General features: G+C 53.3%; 9 protein-coding genes across 9 annotated transcripts; 4 read left to right on the top strand and 5 right to left on the bottom strand.

Annotated features, from left to right (window-relative positions):
* Nucleotides 1–948: 948 nt before the first annotated feature.
* J4E92_003936 (uncharacterized protein) lies at nt 949–1393 on the bottom strand (the record flags this gene model as incomplete). The annotated part of the gene is made up of 2 exons (XM_051495329.1): nt 949–1061; nt 1129–1393. 2 exons carry the CDS (start codon nt 1391–1393, stop codon nt 949–951), a joined length of 378 nt encoding a protein of 125 aa, XP_051354348.1.
* A 961-nt stretch (nt 1394–2354) lies between these two features.
* On the bottom strand, nt 2355–4834 carry J4E92_003935 (uncharacterized protein; the record flags this gene model as incomplete). Its single annotated transcript, XM_051495328.1, has 2 exons — nt 2355–4559; nt 4829–4834. 2 exons carry the CDS (start codon nt 4832–4834, stop codon nt 2355–2357), a joined length of 2211 nt encoding a protein of 736 aa, XP_051354347.1.
* A 2282-nt stretch (nt 4835–7116) lies between these two features.
* Nucleotides 7117–7977, top strand: J4E92_003934 (uncharacterized protein; the record flags this gene model as incomplete). The annotated part of the gene is made up of 1 exon (XM_051495327.1): nt 7117–7977. The coding sequence occupies one exon, from the start codon at nt 7117–7119 to the stop codon at nt 7975–7977; it is 861 nt and encodes a 286-aa protein (XP_051354346.1).
* Nucleotides 7978–8194: 217 nt separating this feature from the next.
* J4E92_003933 (uncharacterized protein) lies at nt 8195–9080 on the bottom strand (the record flags this gene model as incomplete). The annotated part of the gene is made up of 3 exons (XM_051495326.1): nt 8195–8504; nt 8555–8965; nt 9016–9080. 3 exons carry the CDS (start codon nt 9078–9080, stop codon nt 8195–8197), a joined length of 786 nt encoding a protein of 261 aa, XP_051354345.1.
* Nucleotides 9081–9300: 220 nt separating this feature from the next.
* On the top strand, nt 9301–11015 carry J4E92_003932 (uncharacterized protein; the record flags this gene model as incomplete). The annotated part of the gene is made up of 3 exons (XM_051495325.1): nt 9301–9379; nt 9532–9839; nt 9885–11015. The coding sequence occupies 3 exons, from the start codon at nt 9301–9303 to the stop codon at nt 11013–11015; spliced, it is 1518 nt and encodes a 505-aa protein (XP_051354344.1).
* Nucleotides 11016–11469: 454 nt separating this feature from the next.
* J4E92_003931 (uncharacterized protein) lies at nt 11470–12453 on the top strand (the record flags this gene model as incomplete). Its single annotated transcript, XM_051495324.1, has 1 exon — nt 11470–12453. The coding sequence occupies one exon, from the start codon at nt 11470–11472 to the stop codon at nt 12451–12453; it is 984 nt and encodes a 327-aa protein (XP_051354343.1).
* Nucleotides 12454–16700: 4247 nt separating this feature from the next.
* J4E92_003930 (uncharacterized protein) lies at nt 16701–18410 on the bottom strand (the record flags this gene model as incomplete). Its single annotated transcript, XM_051495323.1, has 1 exon — nt 16701–18410. The coding sequence occupies one exon, from the start codon at nt 18408–18410 to the stop codon at nt 16701–16703; it is 1710 nt and encodes a 569-aa protein (XP_051354342.1).
* Nucleotides 18411–21087: 2677 nt separating this feature from the next.
* On the top strand, nt 21088–24153 carry J4E92_003929 (uncharacterized protein; the record flags this gene model as incomplete). The annotated part of the gene is made up of 1 exon (XM_051495322.1): nt 21088–24153. One exon carries the CDS (start codon nt 21088–21090, stop codon nt 24151–24153), a length of 3066 nt encoding a protein of 1021 aa, XP_051354341.1.
* Nucleotides 24154–24462: 309 nt separating this feature from the next.
* Nucleotides 24463–25110, bottom strand: J4E92_003928 (uncharacterized protein; the record flags this gene model as incomplete). The annotated part of the gene is made up of 3 exons (XM_051495321.1): nt 24463–24822; nt 24926–24982; nt 25039–25110. 3 exons carry the CDS (start codon nt 25108–25110, stop codon nt 24463–24465), a joined length of 489 nt encoding a protein of 162 aa, XP_051354340.1.
* Nucleotides 25111–25226: the final 116 nt, after the last annotated feature.

Genomic DNA, 25226 nt, shown 5'->3' with positions numbered 1-25226 from the left:
TTCTTACCCACATTTGACGTGCGCCATCTGCGTTCTCTAGTCGTTCGGCCGTGCATGAAACTTAATTTTCATTGTCGACCAGGCAAAGCGAGTTGTTGTACGGTCACCTTCGGCGCTGTGGGCAGCGAGTCACGCTGATTTTCCCCTGGACCCATGTGCGAATCAGGGCCGTCCCTAGCGCGTGCTTTATTCTGTCAAGCGCCATACGACTAGAAGCCGGCTTCATGTCTATCGCATGGGGAAATACACGCCTATGAAGGAGATTTGTTCATGAGAACATTGGGAAGACGTGCAGCGAAACTGTGACTATTGGCTCTTCATGATGCCGTCTGCTATCGTCATGCGCGCATTCTGCTCGCGAATCTGGGTGGCAAGATCGACCCCTAGGCTCTTGCACGTGTGCGTCCCGAGGCTCTTGACGATCGCTTTTCGTCGATCTTTCTACAGAGTTGCCTTAGTCGGCAGTGCTAAGACGCCGTCCACTTCTAGAGCTAGAACTACCTCTTCGGCCCACTTGCAAGTTGAACGAACCGAAACAGACATTATGTCGGCCCGCCTCCAAGGTTTTGCGCATCATCGAGCATCGCCTAACCATGCCTAGTAAGTCCAGGAGACAAATTACATTGTTCACCTCAGGCTTGAGGGAAGTCGCTACTCGCAATCATACCGTAAGTACAACCTCAGTACGCAGCCCGAACTAGGACCAGTCAAAGTCAAAGTCAAAGGCGAAATCATCCGACACCAGGAAAAACAGGTCTGCGGACTACAGTAACATGAAAACATGCAAAGAAGGTGACCTAACGTTGATGTAGGGTGTTCTATTTTCCCCAGGTTGACGCGCAATCGATTCTTTCTCAACTTCTGCCAACGCACTTCTACTCAATACGACTTCTCATGTCCCCCATCTCCTCCGCCTTCCAACACATATTCGAAATAGCCATCACCAACCTAAGCGACACGAGCATTAACAGGAATAACAGCATGTCCACTCCTCGGAACCTCGCCCTCTCCATACACGACCTGCTGGTTCGGTTTCTCGATAGTCTGGTGGACCTTCATTGCTACAATCACATTCCACGTTAGCCCTCAACCCCTCTCATGTATCTCCTTCATGCGACAACAACTTACTCAAACCATCGCGCTGGGGCTCAACTGAGAACGTGTCCGGGGTGCATTGGACGCCGTAGACCTGGCCCTTTTCAACCCATGTGCACTTGGATTCGAGACCATCGGGGTATTCTTCGTCGACGTAGACGGCGGTGATTTCGAAGGATACGACTTGTTGGCTGACGTCTTTATAAGAGCGGGTTACGTTCCAGGCGGCCTGGATGGGGTTGCTGGCGCTGACGGCGGCCGCGAGGGCGAGGGTGATGGCGGGGAGGGTGAAGTGCATTTTGGCGGTTGAAATGGGTTTGTTGGTTTGTTAGTGAGTGTCGGGTGATTCGGTCCGGACTTGAGATGAAAGCGTGGGTGGATGGCAGTGTGGTGAGGATGCTGTGGTTATATATTACGATCCCTCGTATTCCGACGTCAGAAGTATCCACGTTACTTCGTAACCTCAACGTCGAGCTCGGTGGTATGTGCGTTGTGTTGACTAACGGGTTGTCGGTACGAAGACATGGTGGGATGGGTACATGGGTACCTTTGTCAAGAGACGGTGAGGATGCGTGTTCATACTTGGCACCTGGAAGATGGCGGTCTGGTCGATTAGTCTATTGCAAGCAATGGACAATGTTAATCAAGCCCTTCGGCGAACACCAAAGAACCTGACGTGCAGCTGCAACAGATCTCTTGATGACTGGTATCATCGGGACAGTTCAAGAAAGCAAGCGACGCCATCACCGCTGCTAAGCATTCGCGGAAGATACGGATGCTGCGGGGACCTGCAGAGAGCGTTATCCCCCTCATACACATACGGTAAAGTGCGAAACATATCTGCTCATCGGATTAGTGATCAGACCCAGGCTTGATCCTTTAAATAGGACTTGTTATAGTAGCCGGCCCGATAGAACGAATGATTACTCCGGAGGGGCTCTCCCGATGTCCTAATAGTAGGTCGGTCCACGGCTTAAGAGACGTTCCGGGTGCCGTATCCCGACCCACATACACACGCCACTCCCGTGACGCCACATGGCGGTGACAGCACCTTCTACTCTTCTGCAAACTCCAATGCATTGAATCGTGGTATCTGAACATGAGATGCCGGTCGTCCTTAGCAAAGTCGCGTATAAAAGATATTGTCTGATTTCGTTTCTAAACATAGTATCTACACGAATAAGTCTACACAGCAATAGCCACAAGAAGAACAAACACATGTCCACTTCCTCCCATCCACCGCCAGCTCAGCCACCTACCTAAAGACTCAGCTCCCACAAGCTCTCCTCATCGCCTTTGCCGCCACTCTTGCCAGCACTAGAAACCATAGTCATCTCCGGCTCCTTGGTCGTCGAAGACGAAGTCGGTGTAGGTTTAACGACCGTCGGGGCGGGCCAGTTAAATCCTGAAGACCAGGCTTTGGACGAAGTTGTCATCGATGCGGTACTCGAAAGAGTAGAGGAAGTAGTCATCGATGCAGTGCTCGAACGAGGGGGCCAGTTGAACCCTGAAGACCAAGCCTTAGACGAAGTAGTAGTCTTCGACAAGGTAGAAGCCGAACCAGTGCTCGAAGGCTTCGGCCAATTAAACCCAGAACTCCAAGCACTAGAGCTCGTTCCATACCACATCTCATCCACATCAACAGACACCTCCCGACCCTCCCTCGCTTCGATCTTCTGCCCTTCCTTCTCGGGCCCTACGTAATCCATCTGGTAATCGCGCTGCGCACCTGCTTCATCCGCGCCCAAAAGCGCTGCTGAGTACGCCAGATACCACGTACGACTCGCGCCACCATCAAGCTGCTCGTTAAAATTGGGGTTGGCGAAGAAGTCGTATGAAGCTTGTGGGTCGAACAAGGCTTGGTTGGCCTTCAGGATGCTCTTCCATCCGCCTTGGACTTGCTCGGCGCGGCCGTTGCTGAAGTACGTGTCCCATTCTTCTTGAACGAATTGCTTACGACGAGTGTACGCGGAGGAGGGGTTGAGCGGGATCATGTGGATGCCCTCGATGTATTCGATGTTTCCGCCAAAGTACGTGGTGTGGTCGATCTTGTTCTCGAAGAGGATGCCGGTTGCTTTGTTCTTAATGAAGCCAGCGGGTTGGTTCTTGTTGTCGGCTTCCATGAGAAAGTAGTTCTTAATACTGCGCGCTTGGACGGCGAGTTGAAGATTTCCTCGTGCCTCCATATTCGCGTCTTGGATGATTCGGCCCCACATCTTGAGCGCGTAGGTGGCGAAAGTGTCTTCCGAGGTGGATTCTTGGTCTTTGCCGTCGCCGGATTCGTAGAGGCCCTTTGCCCAGGAGTGACCGTGAAACCAGTCGAAGGAGCGCTGGAAGGGGAATTCCGAGTCACTTACGGGGTTTGCAAAGTCGCGGACTAGGTTGTTGACCCAGGCTTTGTTGCTACCTTCGCCAAGCCATGTAGGGTCGAGATGGCCGATGACGGCAGCGGTGTAAACGAAGTACCCGTAGTGGAAGTGATGATCATTGTATAGCGTGTTTCCAAAGTCCAGACCAAGATCTCCGGAGTAGCTGGCACGTGACACGACACCCTTCCAGACCTGATCGTAGACAAGTGGCTCGGGCTGCGTGTTGTTGACGAAAACGTTGAAAGCGTCCTTGAGGCGACCTAACCCAGCGGAGGCGTATTGGCTGTTGCCCGTCATGGTGTTCATTGTGTAGATGATGGCAGCAAACTTGGCCAGTCCTTTGCCGGAGTAGTACATGCTGTTCAGTGAGGTCTGCGGAATCATGTTCTGGCTTAGCTCAGCTATGCCAGCTTGGTTGATGAGCGCGAGGGCTTGGGCGTTCAGATTGATGTTCTCCGAGCCTCCAGCTGCGCTGGGGTTCTTGGCCCATGGGGCAAAACCAATACTGTCGGGCAGATCGTTCTCCACCATTGTCATCTTGTCGGAAACAATAGCTCGTGCAAAGCCCTTCGTCGTGGTGACTAGTGTGATGTCTTTCAAGGCGGCCGCAGTTTGTTGGTCGAACGACTCGACATGATGAGGTAGCGCGTACATCAGCAACGGCCGCTCCGTTGCACCGCCTTTGGCCCAACTTATTGTATAACTCCCGAAAGCCCCGTTGACGTTCCCGGATATAGTGCCATTGACTGGGTATACACCGGCGCTATTGTCAAATATGCCCTCTACTGCCGTGCCTGATGGATTCTTCGTGACTTGGATCTTACCGACAAAATCGGAAGGGCCGGTGATGGTCTCACTATTCTCTAACACGAAGGGAGGTGTACCAACAGACCCGTCCGAAGTGGCATAGAGAAGCCAGTGCGACCCATCGTTGAGTACGATCCGATACTTGTGCGTGATACCATTGATCAGCGCAACGTATTCCAGGGACAAGAAGAAAACAGTGGTCTTGATGACTGGTGTTGCTCTGTCGTAAACGGCTGTCATCATGCCCATGCCCTGAACAACAGGAAGAGACATCATGATGCGGGTACCCTGGAGGTTGTTTGGTCGCAAGTTCACATATGTGGAGAAGGCCCCCAAACGTGAAAGGGAGAGATATGTATCCGCCTTTAGTTCTTTTGCGGACAGTATGATGTGTTGGATACCGAGCGGTGAGATGAAGAACCGAGTGTCATCAGCATTTGGAACGAAAGCAAATCTGTCCCGGGTTGTGTGACTAATGGCAATACCTGAGATGGGTAGAAGTTCATGTCAGTATGCGCCTGACATCTACGTATGTTTTTACGTACCGTTTGGGCCACCATCATTTCGGCGAGCCCACGACAGAGAGTAAGGGTGTGTCCAGGTCGGGAAAGATTGGCTGCCAAGGAAGAAGTTGGCATAAAACTTGTTCGTCTGGGCCGGCACGTCTCTGTCGTCGATGTTCTGTCTCTGAACGGGGTGGTCTGCTCTGGAAGGGATAGCCGACGGAATTACTGCGCTCGCAATAGATTGGAAGATGTTTGACGAAGCTGGATTGAAGGGTGCTGTAGGACCAGGCTCAAGAGGCGTTTCATCGGGACAGAGTGGCTTGGTGGCTGTTGTAGTGCCTGGACCATCGACCGGATCTTTTGTGAAACCACCTGAAGGCAGGCCCGTCAAAAAGCTCTAGTCATTGTCAGATTGTGCATTTTCAACGCGGTCTGTGAGAATGTAACGTACACCGGTATTGGATGGTTCTACAGTGGGAGAGGCCGACTGCAACGACGTAATAGCTGTGCTATAACTTGTAGTGACCGAAACGTCTGTCAACGTGATCTCGCGAGCCGCAACCTTAGCTGGCCCTCTTCTTACTTCTCCTACCGCGGGCAGGCTGCGAACGGAAGAGGAAAGATAAAACAAGGCCAGAAGGAAAGGTGTCAGCTTCGCCATGCTGACAGCTAGAAGCGTATAAGTGCACGAGAAGTTAAGACAGGGATAGTAATCCAGAGAAGGTCAGGTACGTGATAGTCCTTGGATCGTGTATGTGATGAAGGAATGTGTCGAGTGATGGATAGTGACCCGGTAAAGATTGCCTTGCTGCAGGGCGCGGCAAGCTATATAACCTGGGAAAGCAAGCCATGAGGTACAGTACCGTAGCGTTAATTACCGGGGGATGGCCATCCATATTCAGTATAGGAAGGTCGGTTTGTCCATCTAAGACATCGACCTAAGACGTGAAGGGTGGATACTCCAAACGCGGGGAGATTGCCCAAGTAAGTTCCTCGGAAAGTACATGCACTCGCCTGGTAGCACATACGGCTCTCGGGTACCTGAAGCCTCATCCCGCCGAAGGTCTCGCGACCAGTTCATCGGGTGCTCGAGCGCACAAATCGACCGTGGCGCCCGGGTCGTCCCATAATGCTTTGACTAGTAACCCTTAACATATGGCGATATACGTTCTTGCCTCAGACAATGGATCTGTGGAGTTGTGGTAGTCGATGGAAATAGGGCAGGCTGTACAGCTCAAAAGCGGTAAGAGTACACACATTGAGAAGCTACACGTTTGTCAGTAGATGCATACAGTATAGCTTCCATAGATGTGGTATCGTGGATTCTTCGCATGACCAAACAACGTGCCCCAAAACATTTCCAGGCCTATTCGAGGGTTGGTAAGGAAGAGCCAGAGCCCGGCGCAGATCTCCTAAAGCGTTGGTGGGTGGTTCCGAATGATAGCAAGGTGCGCGCGAGGCTGACTGCCTCGACAGTAGACGTAAGACCATATAACCTTGGTAGAATAGAAGAAGGACGGGAACGCTGCACCTGACCTGCGTGTTTGACACCGTATTTCCCAACTCGGTGTGGTGCTTCAGCCGCATGATCATCGGAGCAAGGTATGTTGATTGAGGTGTGTGAAGAAGATGATATAGAGATCTGACCGTTTGTCAAGTAAAGTGGCAGTGCTGCTATGTTTTTCATAGCTGGAATCGATATGTCCAAGATGTTTGGCATCGTCGCAGCACGCTCGTGATGTAATCCTTGGTCCGGCTCGACATACCCAACAAACGCAGATGCTGCGGACATAGCTAGGAAATTACCGGGCGCAAGAAGCGTCGAACACGAGATCTCAGACTACCGAAGCCAGCGCCGGGGTCTCGGTTGTCGGTCTCGAGACCTCGGTGGGACACGCGCCATCTGTCCCTGTGGGGATTTCTGCAGTGTGACAAGCGCACATGGTGGAGAGACGAGGCTGGTGTGCACTCATGGATATCTGGAAAGGCTTCCCCGGATGTTGCGCATGCGTTTCAGGCTTTCGCATGATGTGTGGCAAAGCCATGATGGCAGAATGGTGCAGATTGGTGATGCACAGAAGGGTGGCGAAGATCACATGCCAGAAACACATCGGAGGTGCTGCCCCTTAGCCCCGTTGAGATGCACGGCCACATTGACGTCATGAGCATCGACGCCACTTCCTTCTGCAAACGATCCATGGATGTCACTACATCCACATACACTGCAACAACCTTCAATCTGCTCACCTATAAGCTCTACTACCTCAAATTCAAGACATCGTCTCCAGAAAAGTACCAAGAACCTCCCTCAAAGCTTCATACGCCCTACACCCTCCACAATGGCAACTTCACATCCCAACGAGCCACCACCCAGCTACGAAGCCGCCATCTTCGACGCCGAGCCCTCCCAAGGCATCCATCGCGTCTCGACCGACGGTCCTGCAGCACGCACCGAACGCAATGGCATTCCACCCGAGCGCCGCCGCTCGATGGAGGACGAGATGCGCGCGCTCCCTGACGGTTGGGTCCGTAGTTTCGACCCCGAGACCTCGCACCAATTCTTCGTCGATACCAAAGCCGATCCTCCACGTAGCATATGGACGCACCCATACGACGACGAGCAGTATCTCAACACTTTGACCCCCGAAGAGCGTAAGAAGCACACGCGCATGCACCGAACCATGACACTGGAGGATCTCACAGCTGAGGACTCCGACGCCGAAGATCAACTCCCTCCACGACCTACATCGAAGGGTAAAGGCGCTGCGGCGCCTGGTGAACCGACTGGAATACACAAGTTCTCGCGGAAACTAAAGGACAAGATTACAGGTCAGACGCATGAGCAGCGCGAACAGTCTCGCTCTCAGCGTGCGGAGCAAGAACGGCAGGCGTATCTTCAACATCTGCGTACAAGACAGGCTCTAATACGTGCTATGGAGACGGGGCAGCCGCAGTTGCTGGGCAAGGATCGTCAGGGTAGGGATGTTTATATCGAGCCGCCTCATGGACCATACGCACCAAGGGGGGCATATGGATACAACCCGTATGGTGCCCGCCAGTTTGGAAATCCTGGTGTGAGGTATATGCGCCCTGCTGGGCCGTACGGTAGGCCGTATGGATATGGCTATGGCGGTGGTGCTGGTCTGCCCATTGCAGCTGGTTTCCTTGGTGGCGCTATGCTGGGTGGTGCGCTGTTTTAGTGACGGAAAGCATGCAGACTTTGACGAGTTTCCTCTTTTGTACATGAAATATCCCTAGTAACGATTAACGAATAACAATGATTGCATCATCGTCTCTCTGCTCGCGAAAAAGCATGTAGTCTATCATGGTATAGTCCAAATTGCTGAGACGAAAACATGGGGTATCATATTGCAACTCCTAGCCTAACTTCAAATCACACTCTCAACCATTTCCTGATCACCTCAAACCAGATATATCTCTTGACATGGAAGTAACACGATCCTCAAGCTCCTTCTTCTTCTTCTCAAGTTGACGCGTCTCCTCTTCCTCGCGCCGTAGGTCTTCCTCCGTCAGCACGACTACTGGCTCGGGCTCCTCTTCGAGCTCATCCATATCCTCCTCCGCGTAGTCACCTCGTGAGCGGTTCAGCTTGCCGAGCTGAGCTTGTTGTTCGGCAAGTCGGTTTTCGTAGTATTCTAGCGAGGCAGAGACTTGGGCGTGTCGTTGGCGCATGGCTGCGATCTTGTCGTGGACGCCTGGTATGGGGCTGTCCTTGGTCAGTTGGGGATTGCATGTCTGACGTTGATTGAGACGTACTAGACTCCAAGAAGCTTCTCGGCGCCTTCTAACAAAGATTCTACGTCGATCTCGTTCTTGTTGCTGCCGTTGTACATTCTGTAGCCTAGGCCTGAGCCTGCTCCGCCTCCACCGCCTCGACGTATCCTCTCTACTAGTTCATTACCGAGAACTGCTGCTACAGCCGTGTTACGTCTGGGTGCTCTGACAGCATTTGCACCACCGCCGCCTGTGCTGGTGCTGCCGCCTCCATTGGGGTTGAAGATAGTGTTGCGCCTATTGGTAGACGGAGCTGGTTCGGCATGCTTCGGGGCTGCTGGTGGCGGAGGGACGGAGAATAGCGCGCGTTCGTGAAGTTCGGTGTCTCGGATCAAGCTCGTGATATCGTGGTTTTGCAGTAACGCGTTGGTGAAGATCTTGGGCGGGGCGAACCTGGGGGTGTTCAGTCGGAAGCTATCGAGGGTGAAGGACGGGAGACGCACGGCAACTCTGCGATTGACGCTGCGCAGAGCGAGATTTGCTCTAGGTGTGCATCCAGAAGTGCCATGGTGCACACAAACTGTATACAGAAAGTATGCTGGGTGACGCGGGGGTCAACAAGGGCGCGTCGGTGCTCGATAACTATTCCCCGACGTTCCGCCGCGCTGGCGTCAGTGAAGCTGGGAGCTCAACCTCCGCAAAGCATCAACACCACCCTCACCACCCACCACTCCCCCCATAAACACCGCACCTTCCGCCCCTCCACCTACACGTCAAGAGCGACCATCATGGCGGACAGCATGGAAGGCGTCGTCGTCGAGGGCGAGCAGCCCAAAACCGAGAACGTCGAGCAGAAGGCGATTGCTGGTAAGTAGTCAACATGCCTTTTACCTCAAAGTGCCCCTGTACCAACTGCACTACCTCGTGGCCGGTCCGCAAAATGTGCCCCAACCACATCATCGCCACCGAGGTTGCGGCGTGCAAGTATCTGTACCAGCGTGCTGATCCGACGACGACAGACATCCGCAGCAACTTTGTGCTCCTCGAGCGAGCCGTTGCCCAGTTCGATACCCGCTTCACCCTACGCGCCCTCCGCTCCATATCGTCGCTCCGCAAGAGGCTCACCGACCGCGTGCTATGCTCCGTCATCATCCTGACGTACTCGCCCAACAACGCCACGGCGCGCAACTTCATCGAGTACATTGGCATGGACGGCGAGGCGATACAGAGCGTCGTATCCCAGTACAAGGAGGAGGTGCAACTTAACAAGAACAACACCAAGGAGCCCCTGCCCGAGGTGGACGTATACATAGCCATTCTGATACAGGTACGTTTGGTGACGGCAGCAATGGTTCATATCTAACGGGTGCAGGTATATCTTTACGATCAAAAGGAGTTTGAAGAGGGTGCCGAATTCGCCGAGACGCTGGTAGACAAGATCCGAGAGCTCAACAGGCGGACGCTGGACTCGTTAGCAGCCAAGGCCTACTTCTACTTCTCCCTCTTCCACGAGGAGATGGACCCCAAGCCCCCGTCCAAGCAGTCGCCCGTCATCAACATCCGCGGAAAGCTGCTCGCCGCCCTCCGAAGCGCCGTGCTCAGGAAGGACCCCGACACGCAGGCGTCCGTCACCACCCTGCTGCTCCGAAACTACCTCTCGACCGCCGACATCACACAAGCCGATCTCCTCGTTGCGCAGACACAATTCCCACCAAACGCCCCTAACAACCAGGTCGCGAGGTACCTGTACTACCTTGGTCGCATACGGGCTATCCAGCTGTCTTACACCGAGGCACACGAGCACCTGATCAGCGCCACCCGCAAGTCGCCCTCTGCCCATTGCGCAACTGGCTTCTACCAGGCCTCAATGAAGCTCCTGGTAGTCGTTGAGCTGCTGATGGGTGATATCCCCGAGCGCGACGTCTTCAGCCAGCCCCGTCTGGAGCGTGCCATGGAGCCTTACTTCCGTCTGGTCCAGGCAGTCCGTGTCGGTGACCTACAGGGCTTCCTTAAGGTTGTGCAGACATCCTCATCCGTCTTCCACCGTGACGGCACCTACACCCTGATTCTCCGTCTGCGCCAGAACGTCATCAAGACTGGCATCCGCATGCTGTCGCTTTCATACTCGCGCATCTCGCTCCGCGACATCTGCATCCGCCTTGGTCTTGAGAGCGAGGAGTCGGCTGAGTACATTGTTGCCAAGGCTATCCGCGACGGAGTCATAGAGGCTTCAATTGATCACGAGAAGGGTTTCATGCAGACCAAGGTCGCTGGCGACATCTATGCAACCCGCGAGCCTGGTGAGGCATTCCACGAGCGCATTCGGGCGTGCTTGACCCTGCACGACGAGTGCGTCAAGGCCATGCGCTACCCCATGAACCAACATCGTCTGGAGCTCAAGAACGCTCAGGAGGCACGCGAGAGAGAACGCGAGTTGGCCAAGGAGATTCAAGATGGCGACATTGACGAGGACGATGCGGCTGGAGACTTTGAAGGCTTGTAGAGGCAATACAGCTTGGACGATCATTTCGTGAGCGTGTAAGATAGCCGCATATCGGCTGGCATTGATAGAAGTTCCCGACAATGTGGGACAAACATCTTAATGATGCATGAATAGACCAGATCCGAGACGTCATGACACACCATCGAATCCTAGTGACATGTGACAGTGCAGATGCTACAAGAGTCGCTAATCTGACGGACGGATCCATGCAGCGCATCCACGCGAGTACTAGGCCAGTTGCAGCAAGATTCCGTGAAAGGTCCCCGCAGCTTGATCCAAGGCCCAACGCTCCCGCCCCACAGCAGCTCAGCTTCCCAACGTCACCACGCGATTGCCCGCGCGTCTCCTCGCCGTTTGATCATCCCACCATGTTTCACTGCCGCAGCCATGTAAGTCGTATCCCACAGAGTAACGCGCCCCTCCACGTACCCCCCAGCCTGCGAACGCGTCCCTAATGGCGTCCCTCAGGATTGACGTACCCCGGCGACTCCGGCGCGCCATCCTCCTCAACGACCTCGCCCTCGTCCAACGCATCATCCGCAACAACCACAAGTACCTGCGCAACCCGGACTTTGACGACCGCTCCAACACGTCCCTGCACCTCGCGGCTAAACATGGCTTCACGACCATTGCCGAGTTCCTCGTCGACGCCGGCCATGAAGACGGCATGATCAGCAGGAACAACGATTGGGAAACCCCCCTCATGCTTGCGGCTTCGGCGGGCAAGGAGGAATGCGGCGTTTACCTCGCTAAGCGCTTCCCTGAGGCTGTGGACTGGAAGAATAAATCTGGGCTCGATGCTCTCATGCTGGCGTGTCAGTCCGGCGCGGGGACGCTGCATCTCATTCCCACGCTCATCCTCCACGGACCGAATCTACTCTCCGCGAGCGATTTACAAGGCAACACAGCGCTGCACCATGCGTCTGCGGCGGGGGAATTGAAGGCCCTGAGGATGCTACTGCAGTACGGCGCGAATCCGCTGGCGAGTAATAGTTATAGTTGGACACCCGTTCATTACTCCGCGACCAGCGCCGCAGAAGCGTATTTCAAGACCCTCATCATCGAATTTGAGAAGAAGAAGGCAGAGGGGAAACGCGCGGTCAAGGAGAGGGAACGCCAACGTACCGCGGGTGTCAGGCTGGTAACTGATACCGAGGGGTTGGGCAGTCCGGGCGGCGTGGTTATGCAGGGGAGTGCTGCGACGGCGGCTGGTGGTAGCGGTGGAGGTGGTGTTGTGGAAAGACAAAGTCTAGAGAGACAGAGTATGGACAGACATCGCGCGAGGGATGATGCGGCCATTGCGGGGTTGCCAGCGCCAGGCGTCATGGATTGGAGTCCGGTGGAGAGGAGGAGGGCTATGACGCCTACGGAGGGGAGGGGGTGGACTTTTACGCCGGATGGGTTTAGGCCGAGGGCTGAGACTGGGGAGAGTATTTAGGGGTATATTGGCTTTGAGCTTTGGCGTTGAGTACAAGCATCCATCAAGGAGCATTGGAGTGGACATCTTGTGCTATGGCGTTGTAGGTATGTGGTGTTGGTATTTGTACGATCAAGTTTATTCATTCTTATCTCTACCCAACACCTTTGGTCTTTCCTGCGCGTTGCGAACCCTGCGTTTCCTAACGCTATGTCCTCTAAACACTCTGAGTTCACAAGTCTGCGAAACAGAATCAGGTATAGTACGCCGAAGCAAACCGAACTCTATCGAGACACAACCCCATCTCTTCTCTATCCCCTCCTCCAACCCCTCCTCATCTCTGTTCCCTCCTCCAAGTCTCCGCCCCATCACACGCCCTCACCCCCCTTCCATCTCCTCCTCTCCTCTCCCATGCCCGCCTCGCCGCTCCTCCATCTCCATTTCCAACCCAGCATCCATTCTCCCCACTCCCCTCTCTATCCCCCTCACCACTCCCATCCCCACCATTCTCATCCTTAAAAACATTCCTCCACCCCCCACTCCCCACCTTCGCATCCGCATTCCCCATCCTCTCCCTCCCTTCCAACCACCTACACGCCGGCCAATGGTACGTGCTGTATTCTTTCCCGTAGAAACGCTCGTGGACACAGCCTGCACATTTGTGTTGGTAGATGAGTGCGTCGAAGAGCTGCGTTGGGTATTGGCCTGGTTGAGTGGAGAGACCGGGGGGACGGGTCGGGGCCTTGTATGTGTGTTCACTAGGTATGATCGGTTGGTTTGATGGTGATGGTTGTTGTTGTTGGAGATTTGGTTGGAGAGTTGGTTGGAGAGTTGGCTGGGGATACTGAACTGGAGGTAGAGGGCGAGACGCAATCTGTCGGGTGGGTAGAGTCGGTGTCGGACAAGTGAGTTGTGGTATGTATGAACCAGGGCGCAGGAGGTGGGTTGGTACCTGGCGGGTGGGTGGCGGCGGCGCTGGATAGCTTGTTTGTGAACTGAAAAGATGTGGATGCGTGCGGATAGTCGGCGGTGGTAGCGGTGTCTCGAGGACCAGAAATGGCTCTTCAGAGACCACCATGGTGGGTGTGTGAGTAGTATGATATCTTGTATGGCTGGGTCAAGAGCGTGATTGTACTCTTGCTGAAGACGGAAACGATAGTTCGACAATGATATTGGGTGATGGAGTATATCGCTGAATGGAGGATGCATATTTGAATAGCATCCTGCGCCATCGTGCTTTCTGTTCGACTGCGCGCGGTAGCGAAGGAAAGCTTGGTCCAATGTCAGCGAGGTAGGTAGAGAGGATATCAGGGAAATTGCAATGAGTGTCATCTCAGTGGCTAGGTCTCAAGAAGATGCGTCAGATCCAGGATAGCAATACCGCACACGTGGATCAGAGGATAGTTTCCTCCGTGCATGCTGGCTAGATTGGTAACAGCTGCTTCCTAATTCGTCGCCGCGAGTACGAAAGGTACAGGTGGAGCTTAGTCGTTATCACCCTACCAAGGTTTATGTAGAAGGTACTCGCATTTCTCTGTGCAGCTATAGTCAGCAGATCAGGGGCTGCAGAGATCGTGATAGTAGACTCATGTCCTCAGGTAATAGAGGAGCGAGCATCTTTGTACACGCCATATTAGAAAGTTCCGTTGTTCGCGAATGTGTCTGCATCCGGCACCTAAAGTCGTGTCGACAGGCATCAAAGAACGCGATATAGACTTTCCATCGTGATGCGAGAGATAGTGAGTGGAGTGGAGCATGGAGAAGCGACCCATAGATAGTAGAGTGTTGCGAGCCTAAACTTCATTAGGAGTTGTGGCTGCCTCTTCCAGTCATCAGCATCACCTGGGCACGAGGCCGCTCGACCACTTCTTGTTTAGCATATTCGGAATCTTACTAATATATCGCGAATAACAAGCCTTAGGTCCCCGAGTACTCTGCAGATAGTCTGCGCTGCACATAATACACACACAGCCAGCCTTTTGCAACGTCGTCTCGAGGTCACTAAACAATAAGATTGCGATCCTAACCTAGTCTTTTCTGTAGTACATGTCTCTCGCATTTCTTAACCGTGCTCAGTGGGGAACGTAGATATCGTGCTTCACATCAGCATCGCCAAAACTCGAGACTAATGGCCGCCTACGAGACTCGCATGCGATGCCTAGAGTTGTGCACATCATACGTTCTTTGCGCTTCTTCGCCACGCTCTTACCAGATAGCGTAACTTATACGAGATGTAAATTGGCGTTGCGCACACCATTTGGCATACATACTTGAACATGGAGTAGCGACATCCGTACGCAACCCCGCGCATCCACATTGCATTGCGACAACACGCGTGGCCAAACCATCTCGAGTCTTTTTCCCATCACACCCCCAGAACGCTCCTGAAGATCTATAATCTTCCAGACACATTACTGCAAAAACCTATCTCAAGCTTCAATATGAGAAGTCCCAATGGACTCATCGTTATACTATACCGTCTATCTGCTCGAATTGCATCTCCATCTTCGCAAGCCCAGTCTTTTCGGCGTGAATGATGCCTGCACCTTCTAACATCGTATTAGACTGGATGTTACATACAAACCGGGCCCGAGAAGGTAGTATTGATATGCGTATTTGATCAGACAAGTGTAGTTCCATGTTAAATTGAGACAAGAAATGGACACGAAAGAACCGAATAGGGGCTGTCCTCACAGCACTCCCGAATACCATGGCATCCACATGACACAGCGCAGAGATTTGCAGCATGAGCAAGGAGAAGAGAATTACAGTTTCCGCAATCCCTTACCCCTATCGTGTCGACCTGACCCCTTCACGATATCTAATGTCTTAGTGACACCCGAAGGCGCTCAATCGACACTGCATTCCTACTCTGTGCACCACACAGCGTACTCGCAACGACATTAACACCGCAGTCTGACCGCACCGAGAGTGAGCCTTATCTAAGCAGGGAATGCATGTCAGTATCAGGATGAGGTCGTAGGATGGATGAAGGGTAGGGTGTGGGGTGTCGGGGAAGACAGGAGACCCTTCGAATGGTACATGACAACAGTGGAGGTTGATGGTTACATGCCATTCTCAAGTTGTAAATGATAGATCGTAGACTCATGTAGCCTGTGTAGGGTATCTGAGTAGACAGGAGACCCCTCGAATGCGGCATGATGGCAAGGAGGCCTGACGGCTACATCACATTCACATATTGCAGATAACATGGTGTAAACCCATGTAGCATATGTGGGATCGATAAGCAGACACAAGACCGCTCGAATGGGACATAATGATCGTGGTGTTTGGCGACTACATAATACTCTCTCGTTATAAACGATACATCGTCCACTCATGTAGCCTTTGTGCGGTAAAGAAGTAGACAAGAGACCTCTCGGACAGGGTACGATAAGGTGTGTTTTCTGGTGGCCGCATGACGCTGCTACATCGCAAATGATCTATCATAGAACTAGGTAGCCTGTGTAGGGTAACCGGTAGATGAGAATGACTTTCTTATATGGATGATGACGGGGAAGGCTGGTGGCTATATGCCATTCACACATCACGAATGACAGATCGTAGACCCATGTAGTTAACATAAGATAATTAGATATGTAACACTAACTCTCTTAGACGGATAATGGTAGTGAAGCGTAAGGGCTACCTCGCACGAGCACGTCGCAACTGATGAGACTGTGGGCCCATGTAGTCGATATGGGGTTATCAGATATGTAGTAGTGATCCTCTTGGACTGGCGATGAGTATGAAGCGTAAGAGCTACATCGCACTAGCACTTCGCAACTGATGAACTCGTGAACCCATGTAGTCTGCACGCCGCACCGCCTTTCGCGTTATCTTCACAGAGAACAAAGCAGAAGAGGTGTAATATTGTGTGTTTTGTGGTATGCATTTCATGATAACTAACTAATGTGAAGTCCGTAAAGCACGCAGAAAAAAGTCAAATGTAATCCCAGAAACGCCGAGTGAGAGCCAAAGCGATCTCAGAAACACCCCGATAAAAAGTCAAAATAATCCCAGAAACGCCGTGGACAGGTAAATGTCAAAAACGCCCTCGCTCCATGCTGAACCGGTATTTCCCTGTCCGCCCTTGATGCATGCCCATGGTCGCTTGTCGTAAAGGTGAGAGTAACGCCGTGTGAATGCCTGCCCAATGCCGATGCTCGCCGTAAAAGTTCATGAAGCCGTTGTTGTGATGTGTGATGTGGTTTCGAGTGTGGTAGTGTCGTGATACGATGAGAGCGGACTAGAAACGTTCCTACTGCTCAAAGATAGCGGTAGTCCGGTGCGCGAGACCTGCGGTTGCGACCGCGAGGGTTGACGGGCTGCCTGTCGTACGCATCGTTGGGGTCTTGCTGCCCTTGCGCCTGGCCCTGCGCGCTGCCCCATTGTCCTTGTCCTTGTCCTTGTGTCTGCGCTTGTCCGCCCCATCCAAACTGTTGCTGCTGAGGTTGTTGCTGGCCGTACTGTTGACCGTACTGCTGCTGGCCGCCGTAGCCGAAGTTCTGCTGGGGATACCATTGCTGCTGCGGCATCTGCTGCTGTTGTTGCTGCGGCTGGAAGCCCATCTGGTAGCCGTTCTGAAAGTTGTTCGGGAAGCTCATCTGCTGAGGCATACCCATTTGCATAGGCATACCCATCTGCATTCCCATGGCGCCCATCGGTGTGTTCTTGAGCATCTCCATCTGTTGTATAAAGTCTTGTTCCATCTTCGAGGCGGGGTCGGCGGCTTGACGCATGGCTTTCGGCGCGGTGGGAGGCTTGATGTCTGTGGGAGGCTGCTTGCGCTTCTTTGAAGAGGTTGAGTCAGTATCGGAGACTTCGTCAGCCGCTGCAGTAGTAGTAGCAGTGGCGGAAGCAGTTGTTTCGTCATTTGCGACAGAAGGAGATGCGGTGTCAGTAGCAATTGATAGAGAACTTGTTTCATTTGTTGATGCGACTGCCTTTGCTGCCTTGTCTTTCTCTGCCTTCTCAATGTCGTATTCCCTGAGAGACTTGACCATCTTGTCATCGGCGACGAGGTCATCCATCAAAACGTCTTCCTTCGCACAGTTCGGACAAATTAAGTCACCGTCTGCAAGCGCATTGTCGATGCATTCGCGACAGTACGTCTTGCCGCAGCAAGGGGTTTTGACTGGGTCGACGAATCTCTGATTGTCGAGCGGACATTGCAGACCGCGTTCAGCAAGCTCTTTGCTTGCTGCATCAGCGTTGGCGGCTTGTTGGCGAGATATATTGGTCTTTTCCTGGAACTTATTCCAGGTCTTGGTATCTGCCATGACCTGAACATACTCTCCGTCGGCGTTCAACATGATGCCCTTTGCAGCTTCTTCGTCGACTGGCTTTTCAACTTTCTTCAAGAAAGATTGAGGAATTCCAGTAGTACGTTTGGCTTGGAAAACAGGCTTGAAATCGGGATCGTCGTTGGTTGGGCAGGCTTGAATCCAGTGGCCCTTGATGTTGCAGCGCCGACAGACATAGCCGGGTGGGGGAGGATGTGAAGGGACAACAACATTCTTGGAGGCATTTTTTCGATAGACCGGTTTTGCGTTCGAAAGTGCCTCTTTCTGTGCATCCCAGGCAATTGCTGATTCGGCCAAGAATGCGGCTTCAGGATCTTCGGCATTTTCGATATGACCACCACGTAGAGAGGGAACTGGCTTGGATTGTGAAGAGATTGCGCGTGAAGGCGCTTTGCCGGTGACGTAGCGGGCAGCTCGACCTTGTCCTCTTGGCGCAGGACGCCGAATTGCTATGATTGTGGATGAGCGCGGGATTAAAGTGGTATCGTCCTTGAGCTCAGAATTGGGTTCATCTTGCGGGAAGATGTGCAAGTTGAAATCAGAGCCATCGCCCAGGCCGCTTGCGCTGATGATCTCTTTCTTGAGCTCGAAAACGCTCAAATCGGTGCCGTTGAAGATAATGCGCTCGCTTTCCCTTGAATTCTTGAACTTGTAGAAGATTGATGAAGTCATTGTGGTGATTTGTGGTGTGGCTTCAAGTATGTGGTGTGGTGAGAGAAGAGTGTAGAGTTGATGGAGGAGAGAGGAGTTCAGAACGCGAGTTATTGCTCCGCGCGCACAGGCCACTCCCGCGCACAGGCCCCTGAACGCATCCATGGTACGATTTGCCGGCGCTACACCGCCACACCGCCACACCCCTGACCCCTCCGAACCACCAATCTACCAATGATGTATTTTTGTATACTCCTACCAGATTTTCGCTTTGTAGACTACAGCGTATCAACACATTTCAAATCTCGATTAATAATACACTGAAGTCCGTCACAGCCCCCCATACGGTTGAGTCAGAGAATAGGCCTGCAGCCTACATCAAGTTGAAAACTAGCGACTTGGATGGTCCAAGGTCGATGTAGGTTCCACGCTGTCCAGGTTTTGCACTTGGATTCACTCGATGCACAGGAAAATCGGAGCACCCTGCAGCCTACATCGAGTTGAAATCTAACAACTTATATGGTCCAAGGTCGATGTAGGCTCCAGGCTGCTCAGGTTTTGCGTTGAACTGAGTGCCTCAAGGCCTTGCTATGTGGCGTTTATGGTGGGTACTCAAACTCAGATTCACACTATGCATGGGAGAACCGGAACACCCTGGAGTATACGTGGGTCTCAGAACGAAAGTCTTGTGACATCTCGATGCAACGTAGGCTCCTGGATCTTTGACTACTCCCATCTGCTATAGGCGGGCGTCCAGCTTCTTCCTGGAATGAGCAGGATTCCAGGTTACTAACGCTCTAAGAATAGTCACAGCTGTCCAAGCGGTTGAGCCGAACTTGGACATCTTGCAGTCTACCTTGGTCCTGAGACGAAAGTCTGCAAACTCTTGACGCAACGTAGACTCCTGAGTCATCGACTTTCGTTGCCACCATCCAAATGATTGGACCGGACCTGGACACCCTGCAGTCTACATTGGTCGTGGAACAAAGTTTGGCAAACTCTTGACCCAACGTAGACTCCTGGGTCATCGACTTTCTACACAACCGTTCAATTGATTGGACTGAATCTGGACACCCTGCAGCCTACATTGGTCCTGAGACGAAAGTCTGCAAACTGCTGACACAATGTGGACTCCTGGGTCATTGACTTCCATCACCTGCTATAGGTGGATATCCGGCCCTTTCCTGAAATGAGGTATATTCTCGATCACTGATGCTCTAAATATAGTCACATCCTTTCAAACGGTTGGACCGGAACTGAAAGGCCGTAGGTCATCCATGATACCAGGATCTGCATATCAGCCTCGAGGAAGAGATTTCACTTTTGGCTCAGACTGGAACCTGGTCGTGGTTCCGGCGGGAGCATTTCAGCCAGAGATATCCCAAGTATAGTCGAGAATTTCTGGCTTACAAGTACCAGACTAGACCATAGAGGTGTTCGGCATATCATCGGAGGGAGAAGTGCAACCAACAGTCACTTGAGGGTACTCATCTTCCATTTTGTTTGGGTCCCGTCGGCCTAGAGTTCCGAGCCATTGACATCTTCCGCAATGCGTGTGCAAAACCACCCCCAAACAAGAGATATTGCAAGCATTCTAGACGATACCAAATCAGGGCAGCTTGGGCGCGTCGTCAGAACAACAACTTCGATGAGCAATACTCTAGAGGCAGTCACAGGCTCCACTCCATCGGGAATTCGGTTCGCAGAGAGCCCAGTGACTTTCAAACTCTGCAACGCCTATCGTGGTCATGCGACGAGGCACTCCCGAACGAGAATATCACAACCATTTGTGACTCTGCGAACCCGAAGTATGAAGGCCTTCAACATATCAAAGGAATTCAGATGCCGACCGATCATCATACGAGGACGTTGAGATGGCTGTATTAGTTGTTTTATTTGCGACGTGCTGTCGGAAGGCTTTCATCGGAGACTTGGCCGTTCAATGCGTCTACAGGTGGGTGGGTGACACCAAGACCCTGACAGGTGACATGCGGCGGAAGGTTCCCGAGGTCAATTCTTATGTTGAACAACTGAACAGATATTGCAAAGCTAGCCATAATCAAGTGATACGTCTTTGATGCGGGTGCAGATGCGTTCCTGAAACAATGCGTGATTGACGGGTGAATGATGTCACCTATAGAATGCAGTCAGCTTTCAAGCCTCACGAAGATTTACCTCACAGTCTTTGACCAGTTCATACAGCTAATGGTCCCTATTGTTTACCTCAATGTTCACAATTGATTTGTCCTGCACCTGACGACCTTTGTTGATGGTTCAACACCTTCGGGGCGGAGTCTGACGTTCGCGATGGCACTAGGGACCGGGGACCGTGGCGCATGCAGCTGCAGGGCTCTTCGTGCACTTTCATCCTTGGCCGATCGAAAGCCATTCCGTACTCATCAATTGCCTTCTTTGCCTTCTTGTTTGCGCCTTCTACATTTAATTCACAGCAGCCGCATCGCGCCTGCTTCCTTTGTTTACGCGCGTCCTCCCGATTGGCATGCTGCTTGGCCGAGTCTCACTCGCCGCCTGCAAACGAAGCTTCCTTGCGACACCTTCACGCACCCTACCGTTGTCCGCATCACGCCCGCGCTCCCTCTTTCACACGCCGCACCTCACGAGGCTGTCTAGCTCTAGCGCACACCCCCTCGGCAAACGCTCCCTCCACACGTCGCCGCCTATAAATACCTCGCTGCCAATGGAACAAAATGGCACAAGCAAGCGCAAGCAACCGCCAACCTCGCCCGCAACCGACCGCCCAAACAAGCAGATCAAGCCCGAAGTAGACTCGCACACCTCAAACGGCGTCATGTCGCACTCGCCCGACCTGGAGGAGCCCATGGACGATGCGCGCAGCGAGTACAGCGCCCACAGCTCCCCCGAGGTCCTCCCCTCGTCAGCGCACATCACCGCCGTCACGGGGCAGGACACGGCAGAATGGCAGCGGACGATAGAGAACGTGGTCAAGAGCGTCGTGTCGATACACTTCTGCCAGACGTGTTCGTTCGACACGGATCCGGCCATCAGCTCAGAGGCGACGGGCTTTGTCGTCGACGCCGAGAAGGGCTACATCCTCACCAACAGGCACGTGGTCGGCGCCGGCCCCTTCATCGGCTACTGCATATTCGACAACCACGAGGAGTGCGACGTCCACCCCGTCTACCGCGACCCCGTCCACGACTTCGGTATCCTGCGCTTCGACCCCAAGAAGATCAAGTACATGCCCGTCACTGCCCTCAAACTGCGCCCCGATAATGCCAAGGTCGGTGTCGAGATTCGCGTCGTTGGTAACGATGCCGGAGAGAAGCTCAGTATCTTGTCGGGTGTCATCAGTCGGCTGGATCGCAATGCGCCCGAATACGGCGAAGGCTACTCCGACTTCAACACCAACTACATCCAGGCGGCAGCGGCAGCGAGTGGAGGTTCTTCTGGCAGTCCTGTCGTTGACCGCGACGGATTTGCTGTTGCGCTGCAAGCCGGTGGACGTGCTGACGGTGCTGCGACCGACTACTTCCTGCCGCTAGACCGACCGCTACGGGCTCTCGAGCTCATCCGCCAAAGCCAACATGTCACCAGAGGCACCATTCAGACTCAGTGGATACTCAAGCCGTTCGACGAGTGCCGGAGGTTGGGTCTCTCGCCTGAGCTGGAGAAGGAGATCCGCACTCAGTTTCCCAAGGAGACAGGCATGCTCGTAGCTGAGGTCGTCCTTCCTCAAGGGCCCGCATCTACCAAGGTCGAAGAAGGTGATCTTCTCCTACGCGTCAACGGAGAATTGCTTACACAGTTCGTCCGACTCGATGCGATCCTTGACGACAACGTTGGCAAGACCATCTCTGTGACCATACAGCGTGCTGGAGAGAACATGGACGTCGAGCTAGACGTTGGCGACCTACATGCCATCACCCCCGACAAGTTCGTCTCCGTCGCAGGCGCGTCTTTCCACGACCTCTCGTACCAGCAAGCGCGTCTTTACGCTATCTCGCTCAAGAACGCAGGTGTATACGTCTGCGAGGCAGCGGGCTCCTTTAGGTTCGCTGACGGCTACACATCAGGGTGGTTGATTCAGGAAGTTGACAACCAGCCAACACCCGACCTTGACACTTTCATCCAAGTCATGAAGAAGATCCCAGATCGCAAGCGAGTGGTTATGATGTACAAGCATCTGCGCGATCTGCACACTGCGAACACTAGTATTACTTCTGTCGACAGGCATTGGCATGCAAAGATTCGGGTAGCAACACGTAATGACGAAACTGGCCTGTGGGACTTCAAGCCCCTTGCCGATGCCATTCCATCTGTGCCCCCAGTTCCTCGCCGTGCGAACTTCGTCAAGATGAGCTCAAGCTATCCCGAGGCTGTGGACATCGTCCGCAGCTTCGTCCGCGTTCATGTCTCTATGCCCATTAAGCTAGACGGCTTTCCTAAGATGAACAAACAGGGCTACGGTCTTGTTGTCGACGCTGAACAGGGTCTCGTCCTCGTCTCAAGAGCAATCCTGCCATATGACCTTTGCGACATCTCGTTGATCATCGCTGACAGCATTTTTGTCGATGCCAAGGTTGTCTTCATGCACCCACTGCAGAACTATGCTATCGTCAAATACGATGCTTCTCTTGTCAACGCCCCTGTAAAGACACCCAAGTTTGCCACCGACTTCATCAAGAAGGGAGCCGAGACCATCTTCTTCGGCATCAACCAGAACTTCCGACCTGTCGTAGCAAAGACTGTTGTCACTGATATCACCACAGTCGCGATCCCAGCCAGCGCAATTACACCGAGGTACCGCGCGACCAACTTCGACGCCATCACCGTGGATACAAACCAAGCTTCGCATAGTGGATCTGGTGTGCTCGTCGCGGAGGATGGCACCGTCCAGGCTCTCTGGCTTTCATACCTGGGTGAGCGGACATCACACAGCGGAAAGGATGTTGAGTATCACCTCGGTCTTGCGACACCCAACCTTCTGCCAGTGCTCAACGAGATCCGCGGCGGCAACACGCCCAAGCTACGTATCCTGAACGTCGAGTTCCAGACCGTGCAAATGAGCCAAGCCCGCGTCATGGGTGTCTCAGAGGAATGGATCGAGAAGACCGAGACAGCCGACCCAGAGCGCCACCAGCTCTTCATGGTCCGCAAGGTCGACTCCGGCCACGGCGACGGTCTCAACGAAGGTGATGTCCTACTCACGCTCAACGGCAAGCTCGTCACCCGCTCCCCCGATCTGGACGTCATGTACAACAACGAGTTCCTCGACGCCGTCGTTGTGCGCAAGCGCGAGGAGAAGACCATCAAAGTCTCGACCGTCGCAACCGAAGACCTCGAAACCGACCGCCTCGTCAGCTTCTGCGGCGCCACCTTCCACCGCCCGCACCAAGCCGTCCGCCAACAAATCAGCAAAATCCACTCCGACGTCTACATCTCGTCGCGCGCCCGCGGCTCCCCAGCCTACATGTACGGCCTCGCGCCCACCAACTTTGTCACTCACGTCAACAACGTGCCCACGCCCAACCTCTCTGAGTTCCTCACTGAGATCAAGAAGATCAAGGATAACGAGTACTTCCGCATGAAGGTCATGACGTTTGATAATGTGCCGTGGGTTGCGACCATGAAGAAGAATGAACACTACTTTCCTACTATTGAGCATGTCAAGGATGCAAGTCAGCCGTTGGGCTGGAAGAAGATTATTCATGAGTGTGGGGATGGGGGTGCGAGAGAGGAGATGGGTCCGGATGAGTTGGAGGCTGAGGCGGGGGAGGAGTAGGATGGTTTTTTGGAGAAGAGGGATGGGTGTGAGCTGTGTAAGATGTAGCGTATGAACGATAGAAGTAACAGAGTGGCATGGATTCATTCATCTGAAATTATTCCCAGACGTGCTCTTTGGATCCCCCTTCGGGTGACAAATGACCCAATTCCCAATCCAGTCCAGATCCAGTCCCTTCCCCCAAGCGGGAAGAAGAACACAGTCGCTCTCAGACTGCCTACGCCCCTAGTGGAGCCTGCCGTGTGGATCACTCAGTCACACATCTTCTGATAGACGTCCCCGACGCATACTTGCGTGGCGTAGTGCGTATCATTCAGACCTATCCTCCAGCACATCCTCATCTACAAGCGCCTCCTTTTCCTTGACCTCCTCCTTGGCCTCAACCTTCTTCTTTGGTCGACCCCGGGGCGTAGCTTTCTTCTTTGGAGAACCATCTGCTTCACCACCATCCTCACCGGCCTCGACATCAACCTTGCTCTTCCGCTTCTTGGGTGTGGCTTTGGGCTTGGGTTTCTCAGGCGTGGCAGCAGCGTCGCCTCCAGCAGCAGCGGCAGGGGCAAAGGCCTGACCGTTCTTGATCTTGACAATGTCGTCTTTGTGCTTCTCTTTGAGGCGCACGAGGAGTTTCTTGCAGGAGATGATGGAGCGGCCGGCGGGGATGGGCGCGTTCTGCCGGGTTGTCAGAATTAAGTTACATTGGTGAGTGCGGATTTGGGGTTTGAGGTGGTAGTTCGTGAGTGGTGGGTAGTGTAAGAGGGAGGAGAGCACTCACGCCGATCTTTGCATCGATCTTGCCTTCGTTTTCACAGAGGACGATGAGGTATGCGATCTGTGGTATGGTTAGCTGGTGCGATTGGGATTGGATGGGGTGTGGAGGGAACATACTTTCTCGCCTTCAGACCAGGCGGCACCGCTTGCGCCGGTCTTGTTGGGGGTTTTGGTCTCGGCATCTGACATCTTGGGGATATTTTATGGGTTTTGCGGGAGCTTGTGTGAAGGTGTTATACGTCTCTGGCGTAGAAGTGGATGTGGTGTGCAAGGTCTGGTCAAGAGCAAGAGGAGGTGGTGGTGAG

This window comes from Alternaria infectoria (genome assembly GCF_024043175.1).
Source record: "Alternaria infectoria strain BMP 0036 chromosome Unknown scaffold_5, whole genome shotgun sequence".
NCBI classification, from domain to species: Eukaryota; Fungi; Ascomycota; class Dothideomycetes; order Pleosporales; family Pleosporaceae; genus Alternaria; species Alternaria infectoria.
The sequence above is the reverse complement of the archived record's forward strand: the minus strand, read 5'-3'. Positions and strand labels throughout refer to the sequence as shown.